At 45.9% G+C, this 19,334-nt stretch overlaps 1 protein-coding gene across 4 annotated transcripts in view; it reads right to left on the bottom strand.

The window, feature by feature from the left end:
- The window catches only part of LRRC71 (leucine rich repeat containing 71), a 102,512-nt gene that overhangs the window by 69,263 nt on the left and 13,915 nt on the right, over positions 1-19,334 (bottom strand). For 2 of the 4 annotated variants that reach the window (XM_088449646.1, XM_088449648.1), the window contains 5 exons: positions 12,645-12,782; positions 10,758-10,872; positions 10,531-10,613; positions 9,511-9,619; positions 7,622-7,743 (listed from right to left, as the gene is read on the bottom strand). In XM_088449646.1, the coding sequence (XP_088305772.1) occupies positions 7,622-7,743; positions 9,511-9,619; positions 10,531-10,613; positions 10,758-10,872; positions 12,645-12,782 (567 nt within the window). The remainder of the gene's footprint in view (positions 1-7,621; positions 7,744-9,510; positions 9,620-10,530; positions 10,614-10,757; positions 10,873-12,644; positions 12,783-19,334) is intronic. The other 2 variants (XM_088449647.1, XM_088449649.1) reach the window with 2 other exon arrangements.

Here is a 19,334-nt window from a genome sequence, read left to right as displayed (position 1 = left end):
CACACAGCCGCTATTTATACAGCATGCTCACACACACACACAGCCGCTATATACAGAGTGCTTACCCCCACACACAGCCGCTATATATACACAGCATGCTCACACACACACACACAGCCGCTATATAGAGTGCTTACCCCCACACACAGCCGCTATATATACAGCATGCTCACACACACACAGCCGCTATACAGCATGCTCACACACACACACCCGCTATATAGAGTGCTTACCCCCACACACAGCCGCTATATATACAGCATGCTCACACACACACAGCCGCTATATACAGTGTGCTTACCCCCACACACAGCCGCTATATATACAGCATGCTCACACACACACAGCCGCTATATACAGAGTGCTTACCCCCACACACAGCCGCTATTTATACAGCATGCTCACACACACACACAGCCGCTATATAGAGTGCTTACCCCCACACACAGCCGCTATATATACAGCATGCTCACACACACACAGCCGCTATATACAGAGTGCTTACCCCCACACACAGCCGCTATTTATACAGCATGCTCACACACACACAGCCGCTATATACAGAGTGCTTACCCCCACACACAGCCGCTATATATACAGCATGCTCACACACACACAGCCGCTATATACAGAGTGCTTACCCCCACACACAGCCGCTATTTATACAGCATGCTCACACACACACACAGCCGCTATATAGAGTGCTTACCCCCACACACAGCCGCTATATATACAGCATGCTCACACACAAACAGCCGCTATATACGGAGTGCTTACCCCCACACCCAGCCGCTATATACGGAGTGCTTACCCCCACACACAGCCGCTATTTATACAGCATGCTCACACACACACACAGCCGCTATATACAGAGTGCTTACCCCCACACACAGCCGCTATTTATACAGCATGCTCACACACACACAGCCGCTATATACAGAGTGCTTACCCCCACACACAGCCGCTATTTATACAGCATGCTCACACACACACAGCCGCTATATAGAGTGCTTACCCCCACACACAGCCGCTATATATACAGCATGCTCACACACAAACAGCCGCTATATACGGAGTGCTTACCCCCACACCCAGCCGCTATATACGGAGTGCTTACCCCCACACACAGCCGCTATATATACAGCATGCTCACACACACACACACACAGCCGCTATATACAGAGTGCTTACCCCCACACACAGCCGCTATCCAGTCAGGTCCATAAATATTGGGACATTGACAGAATTTTCATATTTTGGCCTCTATTCACCACCATAATGGCTTTGAAATGAAACAAACAAGATGTGCTTTAACTGCAGACTTTCAGATTTAATTTGAGGGTGATTACATCCAAATCAGGTGAACGGTGTAGGAATTACAACGGTTTCTATATGTGCCTCCCACTTTTTAAGGGGCCAAAAGTAATGGGACAAACGAAACAATCCTAAATCTAACTTTCACTTTTTAATACTTTGTTGCAAATCCTTTGCAGGCAATTACAGCCTGAAGTCTGGAACGCATAGACAACACCGGACACTGGGTTTCATCCCTGGTGATGCTCTGCCAGGCCTCTACTGCAAATGTCTTCAGTTCCTGCTTGTTCTTGGGGCATTTTCCCTTCAGTTTTGTCTTCATCAAGTGAAATGCATGCTCAATCGGATTCAGGTCAGGGGATTGACTTGGCCATTGTATAACATTCCACTTTTTAGCCTTAAAAAACTCTTTGGTTGCTTTTGCAGTATGCTTCGGGTCATTGTCCATCTGCACTGTGAAGCACCGTCCAATGAATTCTGAAGCATTTCACTAAATATGAGCATATAATATTGCCCGAAACACTTCAGAATTCATTCTGCTGCTTTTGTCAGCAGTCACATCATCAATAAATACAAGGGAACCAGTTCCATTGGCAGCCATACATGCCCACACCATGACACTACCACCACCATGCTTCACTGATGAGGTGGTATGTTTTGGATCATGAGCAGTTCCTTTCCTTCTCTTCCCATCACTCTGGTACAAGTTGATCTTTGTCTCATCTGTCAGTAGGATGTTGTTCCAGAACTGTAATGGCTTTTTTAGATGTTGTTTGGCAAACTCTAATCTGGTCTTCCTGTTTTTGTGGCTTACCAATGGTTTACATCTTGTGGTGAACCCTCTATATTCACTCTTGTAAAGTCTTCTCTTGATTGTTGACTTTGACACATATACATCTACCTCCTGGAGAGTGTTCTTGATTTGGCCAACTGTTGTGAAGGGGTTTTTCTTCACCAGGGAAATAATTATTTTGTCATCCACCACAGTTGTTTTCCGTGGTCTTCCGAGTCTTTTGGTGTTGCTGAGCTCTCCGGTGCGTTCTTTCTTTTTAAGAATGTTCCAAACAGTTGATTTGGCCACACGTAATGTTTTTGCTATCTCTCTGATGGGTTTGTTTTGATTTTTCAGTCTAATGATGGTTTGCTTCACTGATAGTGACAGCTCTTGGGATCTCATATTGAGAGTCGACAGCAACTGATTCCAAATGCAAATGTCACACCTAGAATCAACTCCAGACCTTTTACCTGCTTAATTGATAATGAAATAACGAGGATATAGCCCACACCTGTCCATGAAATAGCTTTTGAGTTGATAGTCCCATTACTTTTGGCCCCTTAAAAAGTGGGAGGCACATATTGAAACTGTTGTAATTCCTACACCGTTCACCCGATTTGGATGTAATTACCCTCAAATTAAATCTGAAAGTCTGCAGTTAAAGCACATCTTGTTTGTTTCATTTCAAAGCCATTGTGCTGGTGAATAGAGGCCAAAATATAAAAATTCTGTCAATGTCCCAATATTTATGGACCTGACTGTATATACAGCATGCTCACACACAAACAGCCGCTATATACGGAGTGCTTACCCCACACGCAGCCGCTACATACGGAGTGCTTACCCCCACACACAGCCGCTATACAGCATGCTTACCCCCACACAGTCGCAATATACAGAGTGCTTACCCCCACACACAGCCGCTATATATACAGCATGCTCACACACACACAGCCGCTATATACAGAGTGCTTACCCCCACACACAGCCGCTATATATACAGCATGCTCACACACACACAGCCGCTATATACGGAGTGCTTACCCCCACACACAGCCGCTATATACGGAGTGCTTACCCCCACACACAGCCGCTATATATACAGCATGCTCACACACACACAGCCGCTATATACGGAGTGCTTACCCCCACACAGCCGCTGTACAGCATGCTTACCCCCACACACAGCCACTATATATACAGCATGCTCACACACACACAGCCGCTATATACGGAGTGCTTACCCCCACACACAGCCGCTATATACGGAGTGCTTACCCCCACACAGCCGCTATATATACAGCATGCTCACACACACACAGCCGCTATATACGGAGTGCTTACCCCCACACACAGCCGCTATATATACAGCATGCTCACACACACACAGCCGCTATTTATACAGCATGCTCACACACACACACAGCCGCTATATAGAGTGCTTACCCCCACACACAGCCGCTATATATACAGCATGCTCACACACACACAGCCGCTATATACAGTGTGCTTACCCCCACACACAGCCGCTATATATACAGCATGCTCACACACACACAGCCGCTATATACAGAGTGCTTACCCCCACACACAGCCGCTATTTATACAGCATGCTCACACACACACACAGCCGCTATATAGAGTGCTTACCCCCACACACAGCCGCTATATATACAGCATGCTCACACACACACAGCCGCTATATACAGAGTGCTTACCCCCACACACAGCCGCTATTTATACAGCATGCTCACACACACACAGCCGCTATATACAGAGTGCTTACCCCCACACACAGCCGCTATATATACAGCATGCTCACACACACACAGCCGCTATATACAGAGTGCTTACCCCCACACACAGCCGCTATTTATACAGCATGCTCACACACACACACAGCCGCTATATAGAGTGCTTACCCCCACACACAGCCGCTATATATACAGCATGCTCACACACAAACAGCCGCTATATACGGAGTGCTTACCCCCACACCCAGCCGCTATATACGGAGTGCTTACCCCCACACACAGCCGCTATTTATACAGCATGCTCACACACACACACAGCCGCTATATACAGAGTGCTTACCCCCACACACAGCCGCTATTTATACAGCATGCTCACACACACACAGCCGCTATATACAGAGTGCTTACCCCCACACACAGCCGCTATTTATACAGCATGCTCACACACACACAGCCGCTATATAGAGTGCTTACCCCCACACACAGCCGCTATATATACAGCATGCTCACACACAAACAGCCGCTATATACGGAGTGCTTACCCCCACACCCAGCCGCTATATACGGAGTGCTTACCCCCACACACAGCCGCTATATATACAGCATGCTCACACACACACACACACAGCCGCTATATACAGAGTGCTTACCCCCACACACAGCCGCTATCCAGTCAGGTCCATAAATATTGGGACATTGACAGAATTTTCATATTTTGGCCTCTATTCACCACCATAATGGCTTTGAAATGAAACAAACAAGATGTGCTTTAACTGCAGACTTTCAGATTTAATTTGAGGGTGATTACATCCAAATCAGGTGAACGGTGTAGGAATTACAACGGTTTCTATATGTGCCTCCCACTTTTTAAGGGGCCAAAAGTAATGGGACAAACGAAACAATCCTAAATCTAACTTTCACTTTTTAATACTTTGTTGCAAATCCTTTGCAGGCAATTACAGCCTGAAGTCTGGAACGCATAGACAACACCGGACACTGGGTTTCATCCCTGGTGATGCTCTGCCAGGCCTCTACTGCAAATGTCTTCAGTTCCTGCTTGTTCTTGGGGCATTTTCCCTTCAGTTTTGTCTTCATCAAGTGAAATGCATGCTCAATCGGATTCAGGTCAGGGGATTGACTTGGCCATTGTATAACATTCCACTTTTTAGCCTTAAAAAACTCTTTGGTTGCTTTTGCAGTATGCTTCGGGTCATTGTCCATCTGCACTGTGAAGCACCGTCCAATGAATTCTGAAGCATTTCACTAAATATGAGCATATAATATTGCCCGAAACACTTCAGAATTCATTCTGCTGCTTTTGTCAGCAGTCACATCATCAATAAATACAAGGGAACCAGTTCCATTGGCAGCCATACATGCCCACACCATGACACTACCACCACCATGCTTCACTGATGAGGTGGTATGTTTTGGATCATGAGCAGTTCCTTTCCTTCTCTTCCCATCACTCTGGTACAAGTTGATCTTTGTCTCATCTGTCAGTAGGATGTTGTTCCAGAACTGTAATGGCTTTTTTAGATGTTGTTTGGCAAACTCTAATCTGGTCTTCCTGTTTTTGTGGCTTACCAATGGTTTACATCTTGTGGTGAACCCTCTATATTCACTCTTGTAAAGTCTTCTCTTGATTGTTGACTTTGACACATATACATCTACCTCCTGGAGAGTGTTCTTGATTTGGCCAACTGTTGTGAAGGGGTTTTTCTTCACCAGGGAAATAATTATTTTGTCATCCACCACAGTTGTTTTCCGTGGTCTTCCGAGTCTTTTGGTGTTGCTGAGCTCTCCGGTGCGTTCTTTCTTTTTAAGAATGTTCCAAACAGTTGATTTGGCCACACGTAATGTTTTTGCTATCTCTCTGATGGGTTTGTTTTGATTTTTCAGTCTAATGATGGTTTGCTTCACTGATAGTGACAGCTCTTGGGATCTCATATTGAGAGTCGACAGCAACTGATTCCAAATGCAAATGTCACACCTAGAATCAACTCCAGACCTTTTACCTGCTTAATTGATAATGAAATAACGAGGATATAGCCCACACCTGTCCATGAAATAGCTTTTGAGTTGATAGTCCCATTACTTTTGGCCCCTTAAAAAGTGGGAGGCACATATTGAAACTGTTGTAATTCCTACACCGTTCACCCGATTTGGATGTAATTACCCTCAAATTAAATCTGAAAGTCTGCAGTTAAAGCACATCTTGTTTGTTTCATTTCAAAGCCATTGTGCTGGTGAATAGAGGCCAAAATATAAAAATTCTGTCAATGTCCCAATATTTATGGACCTGACTGTATATACAGCATGCTCACACACAAACAGCCGCTATATACGGAGTGCTTACCCCACACGCAGCCGCTACATACGGAGTGCTTACCCCCACACACAGCCGCTATACAGCATGCTTACCCCCACACAGTCGCAATATACAGAGTGCTTACCCCCACACACAGCCGCTATATATACAGCATGCTCACACACACACAGCCGCTATATACAGAGTGCTTACCCCCACACACAGCCGCTATATATACAGCATGCTCACACACACACAGCCGCTATATACGGAGTGCTTACCCCCACACACAGCCGCTATATACGGAGTGCTTACCCCCACACACAGCCGCTATATATACAGCATGCTCACACACACACAGCCGCTATATACGGAGTGCTTACCCCCACACAGCCGCTGTACAGCATGCTTACCCCCACACACAGCCACTATATATACAGCATGCTCACACACACACAGCCGCTATATACGGAGTGCTTACCCCCACACACAGCCGCTATATACGGAGTGCTTACCCCCACACAGCCGCTATATATACAGCATGCTCACACACACACAGCCGCTATATACGGAGTGCTTACCCCCACACACAGCCGCTATATATACAGCATGCTCACACACACACAGCCGCTATATACGGAGTGCTTACCCCCACACACAGCCGCTATATACGGAGTGCTTACCCCCACACACAGCCGCTATATATACAGCATGCTCACACACACACAGCCGCTATATACGGAGTGCTTACCCCCACACACAGCCGCTAGATACGGAGTGCTTACCCCAACACACAGCCACTATATATACAGCATGCTCACACACACACAGCTGCTATATACGGAGTGCTTACCCCCACACACAGCCGCTATATATACAGCATGCTCACACACACACACACAGCCGCTATATACGGAGTGCTTACCCCCACACACAGCCGCTATATACGGAGTGCTTACCCCAACACACAGCCGCTATATATACAGCATGATCACACACACACAGCCGCTATATACGGAGTGCTTACCCCCACACACAGCCGCTATATACGGAGTGCTTACCCCCACACACAGCCGCTATATATACAGCATGCTCACACACACACAGCCGCTATATACGGAGTGCTTACCCCCACACACAGCCGCTATATACGGAGTGCTTACCCCCACACCCAGCCGCTATATATACAGCATGCTCACACACACACAGCCGCTATATACGGAGTGCTTACCCCCACACACAGCCGCTATATATACAGCATGCTCACACACACACAGCCGCTATATACGGAGTGCTTACCCCCACACACAGCCGCTATATACAGCATGCTCACACACACACAGCCGCTATATACGGAGTGCTTACCCCCACACACAGCCGCTATATATACAGCATGCTCACACACAAACAGCCGCTATATACGGAGTGCTTACCCCCACACACAGCCGCTATATACGGAGTGCTTACCCCCACACATAGCCGCATTAGTCCTGTGTGGCTCTTGGTGCCGGGAATCGGCTTGGTCTCCTGCACCTGTGTCTCCATTGCTGCCACAAAGCCTTTTAATCCTTCCTCTGTGATCCTGTTCCCTGCAGATTTGAATTTAATGAAGTGGGTGCTACATCCCCATTTTATTCTATGTATAAATATATATTTAATGGGGCTTCAGCAGGTAACGTATATCACAAAAGGTTATATTTTAATCATTTCTATACAGTATGTATCTACAAAGCAGAGGGTTTCCCTCCCTGTGTACAGGGCTTTTTGCCTTTCCCTGTGCTGAAAATCTATAATCAGCTTTGCATATAGTTGTATCACCACGGCCAGGCTGATAGTCTTGTCCATATCACAGAGAGTTTGTGGCAAATCTATGGCCTTCATAACAAGAGGAATCATTCGGTTGGACCTGACTGCTGATTTATCAGTTATCATCTGGCTCAGAGTCTGCGATAGACCCTCTAAGTGAATATGGTATAAGATATCCCCACTGAGACTGACCGATGTGCGAGACTCTTGTGGAGACAAAGCACTTACACAGATTTCAAATCAATAGTCTGAGGAAAACATAAATGGAAAAATAAAGTAAAGACTGCGCCCTCTAGTGTATTTTATACAACAGTGCACACAAAGGGCATGATTTGCACGCTGGTGCGTAGCTATAACACACTAATGCTAGTATCAGCTGTTCCCTGGTGCACTAGCCTGCGTCTGAATAGTTAGCATTGAAAAATCACATGTCTCTGTCTGTACATGGCCTGTGTGGCTGCAGCTGTGCGTCTGAGGACGCAGCCGCTATCACTGATATGACCACGGCACACCCAGGAGATGGGGGGGTTTGCGTTGACTACAGGGCACCGCCCAGGAACGGCCACCGCTTTGCCACCCCATTTCTGATGCCATATGTCCCGATCGCAATACTACCTTTGTGTGTACACTCTGTAATGCATGTGCTGTAGGGTTTTCAGTGGCAAATAATTGCTGAACTTCGGCAGTGCGTTGGGATTGCGTGCGCCTCTGAGGCCAAAGTGATTTACATTTTACTTCTAGCAAATAAAGGAACCTGGCCCTGATTCAGAGCCGCCTCCGTCGTGCGCATGCGCACTTGGCCAACATCGACCTGCTTGCGAGCGGGTCTGAATTAGGCCCTCTGTGCGCTGATCTGTATATTGTGGGTCTTTTGTGATCTGTCCTGTTGGTTGCTGTTGGTTGTCCAATCCGCATCAGGAACCATATAGGACATGCACTAAGTATAATGAAACCGTGTAATATGTTTTACATTTATTTATACAATAACAAAATATATTGCATGTACATCAATGAATAGGCAAAAACAACTCATGTAATAGTTTCCTATGGATTCAAACCAAAAGTCCAACAGAAAAGCTGTTTTTACCTATTCGTTGATGTATGTATAATAGTATTCATACAAAAACAAAACGTTTTAAACACACTACGTTATATACACCTCTTTTACAGGTACTTTCTTGTATGGTATGCGGTATGGTTCCTGACATGGATTGTACAACAAATAAGGAAGATCACAAAACAGAGGTTCCCAAACGCCGTCCTCAAGGCACCCCAACAGCTCAGGTTTTACAGATATCCTTGGTTCAGCACAGGTGGCTAAATCAAATTGACTGAGGAACTGATTCTCACCCGTGGTCAAGCATGGATATCCTTAAAACCTGGACTGTTAGGGTGGCCTGAGGACCTTACTTTATCTGTCCAGATACAGAGTCTCCTGTTGTACAGATAAGGTTCCTGCCCTATATCCAGAAAGGAGGGTAACAAACTGACGGCGAGGTACAGCTGACTAGATGATCCTTGGGTCCTTGCCTTGCGTTTATGTGACTTACGTGAAAGGTTTAGGCTGATGAGAACTTTGTTTCCTGGGAGAAATACTTTCCCATGTCGGAACTCGGCGGCTTCCAATAAAGGGTTGACCACCTCTGTGGGCTCCACTTGCTGAGAGGTATATGAGTAATTGTAGAGAAATAACATAAGATATTGCATTCAGTTAATAAGTGACATTGGAGGGACATATTCATACACAATTTGTCTTTATCAGTTTTTTGTGGTAACTTGCAGCCAAAACCACAGTATACGTGTGTGGGTGTTTGTGTTAACTTGCAGCCAAAACCACAGTATACGTGTGTGGGTGTTTGTGGTAACTTGCAGCCAAAACCACAGTATACGTGTGTGGGTGTTTGTGGTAACTTGCAGCCAAAACCACAGTATACGTGTGTCGGTGTTTGTGTTTTGAATGACTTTATATGAGACTTTATGCATCCAGAACACATTTCTCATTACTTCCATGCTTTATACCTAATGCTGCAATAATAACACTATACCTCTAAATAGGGGACATTATCTCCCATTATACCTCTAAATAAGAGGCTGGTACCTGGATTAAAGAGGCTACTTGGGGCACCATTTCCCATTATACCACTAGATAAGTGCTAGATGGGGTGAGGTCTCCAATTATGACACTAGACATGAGCTTCCCGTTTTACCATTGCATAAGACAGTATTTCTCACCGTCAGTCCTCAGGGAACCCTAACAGTGCTTGTTTTCCAGATCTCCTAGATGGTGCACAGATGTATTAATTGCTGATCCACAGGTGGTGCCAACTTCACTTGTGATCCTGAGGAGATATGTAAAACCTGCATTGCTAGGGGTCCCTGATGACTGGAGTTGGCAAACACTGGTGTAAGAGGTTACTTAGGACCATAACCAAAACAAGGCTACATGAGGTTGGGTCTGCCATAATACAACAAGACTAATGGTCTCTGTTTGGGTCTCCCATTAAGCTAACACAGCATTGAAGCTGTGATCCAACGCCAGCTGAAGAGCCTCGGTTCCTCGTCCAGCTTACCTCTTGCTCTGACAAGGGAGCTCTCTTGGTGGCAGATTTAACGCCTTTTCCACGTGTGCCTTTTTGGTCAGGGTTGAGCACTTCTGTAAGGTAACGGCACATAGATTACTCAATGAGAAGATACTGACCCATCAGCTGCTCATCTTCAGAACTTCGATAACTGTACAGCACGGAATACAGCCATAACATGACCAGGATGCAGCCTCCTGTCCTGTCACGTGACTTACGTTTTTTGGCTGTTTTGAGGTCCTCTTTCTTAGTCGGCCCTGGCTGCGTCACCACACTGGGGATGCCGCTCGCCCCGTTGCTGACCGTAGTTCTGTCCTCCTTCTTCTGGGGCTCCTATAGCAAAGACTTTATTAATATTCTCTCAGACTCAAACTTAACTGATTTATTCCACTTTACGGGATCATCAATGCCCTCCAACATGACCGATTTCATCACAACTCCCATTGCCCTACTTACATTCCAATTAACGTAACCTGTCCTGGATTATTTAATCATATCATTTGGCCCTGAATTAGCAATGAAAAATGAGTGGGAGATATGAGACCAGACCACAATTACACAATATGCCACCGGCAGCATTTGCATAACTTCCCCGCTGCGCTATGGCCGAAGCCGCAGCACCAACCCGGGCTTTGTCCACCTCTTGAGTCAGGTGCAATGACACTGAGAATTGCTGGAGATGCTGGCTAATACCCCTTTCACACCAGAGCAAAAACCTGGGTTATTGCTGGTTCTACCCGGGTCGCAGCTCAGTGTAAAAGGGTCCCTGAAAAATAACCCAGGTTAAGTGACCCGGCAATCCAACCCAGGTAGCTATAAGAGTCGGACCCAGGATGGACCTGGGTTATGTTGCAGTGCAAACGGCGCAACCGTGGTTATCTGACCTGAGTCATGCCTAAAATGAGCTGATTGGTGGTTGTGGAGCAGTCACCTCCCACTTTTTATGACCTCACAAGTTTAGCAGGGGAGACCCAGGTTCAGTGTGAACGGGGCTGACCTGAGAATAACCCAGATCGATGGTGCTGTGTAAATGGGGTCTGACCTGGGTTGGAACCATGTCTGAAAACCCAGGTCGGACCCGGGTTTTTGGTGGAAAAGAGGTATTATTGTGACCTGGGATAAGTTTCCTTGGCTATCTGCCTTCTGAGCACCTAAAGCTAGCTGGTTACAGTAGCTTGGTTGGGCAGGGAAAATGTGCCTTCAAAATTCTTAAATACGCTAGTGATTACACCCCAAGATTGTGACCCATTCGACCACAGGGTGCCATCTACCTGTTGAGCCATCTGTCACTACTGATCCCTAATGTTGCATTCTGCTTTCATGTACTGTAGATACAGCGGGATCCGAATGGGGCATGAACAATTAACGTAGGACACTCACTAGATTATCCGAGTCCTTTGTCTCTCTGTTCCAGCGGATGTGGATTGATAGATAGACAGTAATTAGATAGACAAGCAATAGGGTGATATTAGATAGTCGACAGACAATAGGTAGACAGGGTCATTAGGCTGACTGTTAATTGGTCGACAGTGTTTTAGGTCAATAGAGTTAAGAGGTCGACATGGTCAAAATGTCGACAGACACAAAAGGGTCAACATGTTTTGTTTATATTTTAGCCTAACAACCCTAAAAATCATGAAAAACCATGTGTCAACCTTTTTTTTGTGTTGAACTTTTCACCATGTTGACCAATTAACTGACGACCATCTGGTGTCGAGCTATTCCTTGTCTGTCTTATTACTGTCTATATACTATCTCTGCTCGGGTTACTCATCTAACCAGGAGGATCAGCTGAGCTCCCCGTATTGCTGAAAATCATCAAGACAACATTATGAAATAGGATACAGTCTGACTTCCTGCTATTGCCGGTATCTGGGCTTCATTCAGTAACTGATGCTTAGAAACACTCATCTCATCAATTATATCAGTGGTCAGTTCCGGAGCAGGGCATTATGTGGAAGGAGTAATGTTTGAGGGTCTGATATTCATACATAATTAGGTAGGTACATCCCGGCTACAGGCAGTGGCCATGGTTCACCAGTGAAGAAGCTGAGATGACACTTAGGAGGCGGATGACGGTATGACATCACAGACAGGCGTCCTACCTTCTCCTTGTCTTTCTTCTTGGTGGCACTCTGTTTAGCCTTCAGAGCGTGGCTCTTGTCTGCTTTCTCCACAGCTGTGGTGTTCGGATGGTTGGATAATCGCTCACTCTTGGAATCCACGGGTCGGGTCGTTGACGGCTGGGGAATAAAGAAATAAGCTCCTATTAGTTCTTCTTTCTATATAATGGCCTGTTATAGTGCCTGGTCAATGGTGGATGAGACCTATTTATGCAGGTGATCAGCTAATAGGACCACAAAATCTAGGATGCAAACTAACATTATATAAAGGGACGTAGTAAAATTGTTAACACTGCATGACAATATTACTAAAGTCACCGCTCTTATGCAAGTCATGAGCTGGCACAGTCAGCTAGTAACCAGGTCCTCTGCTGCTAGTGATGGGACAGCTCCTGAGTTACACTCCCAGTCTACCTTCCCATTCCTTCACTGTTGCACCTGTATGAGTTTAATCATATGAAACATACATTATAAGTGAATAAGAGCTTATCTGATTACACATGGACAGCAGCTGGTATCCAGTCCCAGGGATTCACTTTTTATACTTTATGTGTAATATAGTTACACTCTTTGTTATCAACAGCAGTAATCCTGGCAGCCAAGAATATGAAGAGACTATTACAAATGTTATCATGGAGTCTGGGGGAAAATTACAGGTAATATAAATAACACTGGTCCTGGGATTCAAATCAGGATCTCCATGGTCATCACCAGCCTTAATCCTGGCAGCCAATTCAGCTGAATCATGTGGTGGCTCAGGTGAATGGCTGCCAAGATTACTGCTGGTGGAGATCATGGTTCGAATCTCAGGCAGGTTAGATTCCCAGGACCAGTGTTATTTATATTACCTGTAATTTTCCCCCAGACTGCATGATAACATTATAATAGCTTCATTGTATACTTGGTTGTGTGGTGGCTCAGCTGAATGGCTGCCAGGATTACTGCTGGTGATGACCATGGAGATCATGGTTAGAATCACAGGATCAGTGTTATTTATATTACCTGTAATTTTCCCCCAGACTCCATGATAACATTGCTAAAAGTCTCCCCATATACTTGGTCATGAGGTGGCTCAGATGAATGGCTGCTGGGATTACTGCTGGTGATGACCATCGAAATCCTGGTTCTCGTATCTCGTGCAGTCTGGCTGAGTTCCCCATGACAGAGCACCCAGGGCTAGTGGATGATTTTTGGTATCCTCAGTCAGGTGTCCTAAGTTGGATTGTTGCACCGTGTGTTTGTTATTTATTTAAGGTGCAACATCAACAATAAAGGACAGCCTTCTGCAGGATCATCTACCACAATCTACTATCTCTCACAGGTGATCTCCCTGCTGACTGGGGGCATTTTGTCAGAGTCAACTATCTTCCATAGAAGACACTAAAAATGAAGTCACCACATCTGGGAAACACAAGGGACTCTACTGTCCCTAGAGCACATCCATGGACCTTGAGGAAGAGAAGACACCTCATCAGGCAGAATCCAAACTACCAAAAGAATGTGACCTTTCTACTTACCTGAAGCAGGATCTGGCACACAACGCTAGTAGAAGGATCGCAATGATGGAGTCCCATGTAAGATTCTTTTAGTACCTTGGTGCTGCCTGATGAGGTGTCTTCTCTTCAAGGTCCATGGATATGATCTAGGGACAGTAGAGTCCATGCTTATGTTTCAAAGGTGTGGTGACTTCATTTTTAGTGTCTTATATGGAATATAGATGACTCAGACAAATTGCCCCCAGTCAGCAGGGAGATCACCTGTGAGAGATAGTAGATTATCCTGCAGAAGGCTGTCCTTTACTGTTGATGACCTTAAATAAATAACAAACACACGGTGAAACACTCCAACTTAGGACACCTGACTGAGGATACCAACCATCATCCACTAGCACAGGGTGCTCTGTGTCATGGGAACTCAGCTAGACTGCACAAGATTCGAACCAGGAGCTCCATCATTACCAGCAGTAATCCTGGCAGCCATTCTGCTGAGCCACCACATGATCAAGTAGATGAGGAGACTTTTACTAATGTTATCATGGAGTCTTACAGGTGATATAAATAACACCAGGCATGGGATTCAAACAAGGATCTCCATGGTCATCACCTGCAGTAAACCTGGCAGCCATTCAGCTGAGCCACCACACAACCAAGTACATAGTGAGACTTTTAACAATGTTATCATACAGTCTGGGAGAAAATGACAGGTAATATAGATTACACTGGTCCTGGGATTCGAACCCAGACTGCATGATAACATTGCTAAAAGTCTCACTATGTACTTGGTCATGTGGTGGCTCATCTGAATGACTGCCAGGATTACTGCAGGTGATGACCATGGAGATCCTGGTTTGAATCCCAGGCTTGGTGTTATTTATATTATCTGTAATTTTCCCCCAGACTCCGTGATAACATTAGTAAAAGTCTCCTCTTATACTTGGTCATGTGGTGGCTTAGATGAATGGCTGCTAGGATTACTGCTGGTGATGAGCATCGAAATCCTGGTTCTCGTATCTCGTGCAGTCTGGCTGAGTTCCCCATGACAGAGCCCCCAGGGCTAGTGGATAATGGATGGTATCCTCAGTCAGGTGTCCTAAATTGGAGTGTTGCACCATGTGTTTGTTATTTATTTAAGGTGCAACATCAACAGTAAAGGACAGCCTTCTGCAGGATCATCTCTCACAGGTGATCTCCCTGCTGACTGGGGGCATTTTGTCAGAGTCATCCATCTTCCATAAAAGACACTAAAAAGGAAGTCACCACACCTGGGAATCATGAACAGAGACTCTACTCACATCCATGAAACTTGACCTTGCAAAGAGAAGGCAGCTCAGCAGGCTAAATCCAAGCTACTAAAAGAATCCTACCTGGGACTACTTCAGTAGGTGACCTTTCTACTAGAGAACTGTGCCAAGATCCTGCTTCAGGTAAGTAGAAATGTTAGATTCTTTTGGTAGCTTGGATGCTGCCTGATGGTGTCTTCTCTTCCTCAAGGTCAATGTCCATGGCTGTGCTCTAGGGACAGTCTCTGCTCATGTTTCCCAGGTATGGTAACTTCATTTTTAGTGTCCTTTATGGAAGATAGATGACCCTGACAAAATGCCCCCTGTCAGCAGGGAGATCACCCGTGAGAGATAGTAGATTGTGGTAGATGATCCTGCAGAAGGCTCTCCTTTACTGTTGATGTTGCACCTTAAATAAATAACAAACACACGGTGCAACACTCCAACTTAGGACACCAACCATCATCCACTAGCCCTGGGTGCTCTGTGTCATGTGGAACTCAACCAGACTGCCCGAGATTCGAACCAGGATCTCCATCATCACCAGCAGTAATCCTGGCAGCCATTCAGCTGAGCCACCGCATGACCAAATATATGAGGAGACTTTTACTAATGTTATCATGGAGTCTGGGGAAAATTACAGGTAATATAAATAATACCAGGCCAGGAATTCAAACCAGGATCTCCATGGTCATCACCTGCTGTAACCCTGGCAGCTATTCAGCTGAGCCACAACATGACCAAGCATATGGGGAGACTTTTACTAATGTTATCATGGAGTCTGGGTGAAAATTACAGGTAATATAAGTAACACTGGTCATGGGATTCAAACCTGCCTGAGATTGAACCAGGATCTCCATGGGCTTCACCAACAGTAAACCTGGAAGCCATTCAGCTGAGCCACTGCATAACCAAGTACATAGAGAGACTTTTACTAATGTTATCATGGAGTCTGGGGTAAAATTACAGGTAATATAAATAACACTGGTCTTGGGATTCAAACCAGGATCTCCATGGTCATCACCAGCAGTAATCCTGGCAACCATTCAGCTGAGCCACCACTTGATCAAGAATATGAAGAGACTATTTCAAATGTTATCATGGAGTCTGGGGGAAAATTACAGGTAATATAAGTAACACTGGTCATGGGATTCAAAACAGGGACCACGCCACAATTTTGTATAAGGAACCTTGCCACGGAGCCAGCCTATACCTATAATAAGCACAGATACCTTTCCCAATGTCTTATACCACCCAGCTGCAACTTTCAAGGCACCAAGGGGGGAGATTCAGTTGTTTTAGCCGCAGCTATTTCTTTTGGGCTTCCTGACGGAGCAGTTCAATTAATGCTCCATCTGGGCATGAATAGCACCGGCTGCTTACTTTTCTGCTCTCAGCTCCCTGAAATGTATCAGTGCTTTAGGGCGGTATGAGGATGTTGACATAGGTGATATGTCAACATGCAGCAGTGACTATCCTGACATTCATCATGTCCACACAGACGACAGGTTATTATGATAGAATGTTGACCTAACCTCCCTGTTGGCCCAGCGATCATTTACCTGGTCCCAACGGCTACATCAGCTTCTTCTAGGTCATGTGATGTGCAGTTCTGGTGCAGGCATGAATAATACATTTAGTTATCTATAGAGATGACCCGCACACACCCACTGTGTCAGCTCACATTGGAGGCAAGTGCAGTGACTCTTCTTAAGGGCAAGCATTACACAGAGGCGGGACACATGGCTGCTAGTCCACTGAGCTAGCCTACAATTTTGGCAAGCAGGAAGAATTATTCAATGTCATCAACCAGCCTGTTGCAATATGCAAGGGGATGTAAAACAAGACCTCCACCCTCACTGACAGTAGGGCACCTGGTGACTGTTGATATGTGTGTAATATTTTGTGGTGTACTCAGTTAGTAAAATGTAGTCACCAATGGAAAGTATTGTTGTAGACACACCAGCTGGTTAGACTTAACCAGGAGCATGGGTTCATTGCAGTATACCAATCGGGAGGGTGAAAAGCGTAAGGTGACCCCAAAATTACCACTACCAACACCAGTCAGGGTATGTAGTTATGAGACCAGCGGCGGCACGATCGCCGGTCTCAATACCGACAGAGTAATCCCGGCAAGGGATTTAACATAGGAGGTGAAATACCAACGTCTATGTTAATGCAGGAAACCCGACCTCCGCCATCCCGAATGTCGCTCACAGGGTAAGTATTACATTTAGCCTGGGGATGGGGGGGTTAGGTTTAGGGACCCCTGGGGGTACTTAGGGTTAGGAACCCCCCCTCCCCGGGGAAGGTTAGGGTTACGCTAGGGGAAGGGGAGGGTTAGGCACTAAGGGGGGAGGTTAGGGTTAGGCACCCCTAAGGGAGGGTTAGGGAGGGAGAGGGTTGGGGTTAGGGAACATACTTCTCCATCGGCCATCTGCTGTTGGGATTTGACTAAACAGCCGCCAACATTTTAATCCCATTCCGTCAGCCAGGGAAATATGCAGCGTGGGCTACCCCTAGCACAGTGCCAAATAGCCCCAGTCTAGTCAGCATAGATCTGCAGTCCCTAGGGCAGAGGTTCCCAATTTCCGCCATTACAGTCCAGGTTTTAAGGATATCCATGCTTGAGCACAGTTACATAATTAGTACCTCAGTGAATTTTAAGTAAACATCTGGACTCAAGCATGGATATCCTCAACCTGGACTGTAATGGCTGAGTTTGGGAACCTCTGCCCTTGGGAGATCAGGCGTATAACAAAAATTGTGCCCCACCCCCTAGAAACACCAGCTTTGTGATGACAGCACTAGGGCTGTTCCCACACCCCCTGGTGGTGGATGTAGGCCAATTTTATAAAAGAAAAGATCATTGTTATAAGTCCCAGAATGCCTATGCAGCTACAGGCCTCACATAAATATATAGGCCGTCATAGTGACAGCATAATGATGACCAGGCTGGTCACATTGGTTGACCATAAATCATATATATTATAATTGCATTTCTATTTACCTCACAAAATGATACAATCTTTTCTCTTTCATGTACTTAGGGCAAAATGTAACTCGCATATTTTTAGAACTCATCCTATGTAATAGGGTGCAAGAACATTCAAACTCGCATGTTTCTCACACCCCGCTACTCGAAATGGCCAAGCACACATCCAGATGTTTTGCTATTGTGAACATTGGCTGAGAGAGGGGAGCCTCTGCCTCTCTCAGCCAATGAACGGTTCCCACCATTGACTTCAATGATGGGAACCGCTAGGTAACCACTAGTAACCAGGCGTTTCCCATCATATCCTTTGGACACTCCAGACGTCCTGAGGACGCTCCGGTCAGTGCTGTAAAACCCGGCGCTACCGGCCCGGCCCCTCCACATGACGTCATTACATTGTATGCTCAGGGGGTGTGGCCAGCATAGGGCACAGAAAAGCGTGTTATGGCGCTGCATACAGAAAGAATATAAATAGTTATAATAGAAAATAAGTAAAATAAAATAAAACTTTCATTCAGGGAGCGGTGATCGGTGGGCTGCTGTTGTGACCCGACCAGCAGTGAAAGTCTCGGCCAGTACCTCAACTGACCACACAGATCAGCTGGCCGGGTTACTGAAGCAGCCCACGAGAGATCCCTGGGTGCAGGGAAGTTTTGTTATTTTCTATTACAAACATTGATGGGAGAGAGGCAGGAGAGGAGGCCGGGAGCAGGGCAGCAGCACACACCTAGGGGGGGCCGGGGCAGATTCATCAGGGAGGGGGAACAGAGGAGGTAAGGGAGCAGGGGCATTGAGGTAGGGGCATTGAGGAGAGGTAGCACACAGGAGGCTCTCCTCCCTGATGGCCGTAATTCCGGCACATGAACATTCTGTAGACATGGGTCTCTCACATTTACGA

The sequence above is a fragment of the Taudactylus pleione genome, unplaced genomic scaffold (assembly GCF_031769625.1).
Source record: "Taudactylus pleione unplaced genomic scaffold, aTauple2 ptg000490l, whole genome shotgun sequence".
Lineage (NCBI taxonomy): Eukaryota > Metazoa > Chordata > Amphibia > Anura > Myobatrachidae > Taudactylus > Taudactylus pleione.
The sequence above is the reverse complement of the archived record's forward strand: the minus strand, read 5'-3'. Positions and strand labels throughout refer to the sequence as shown.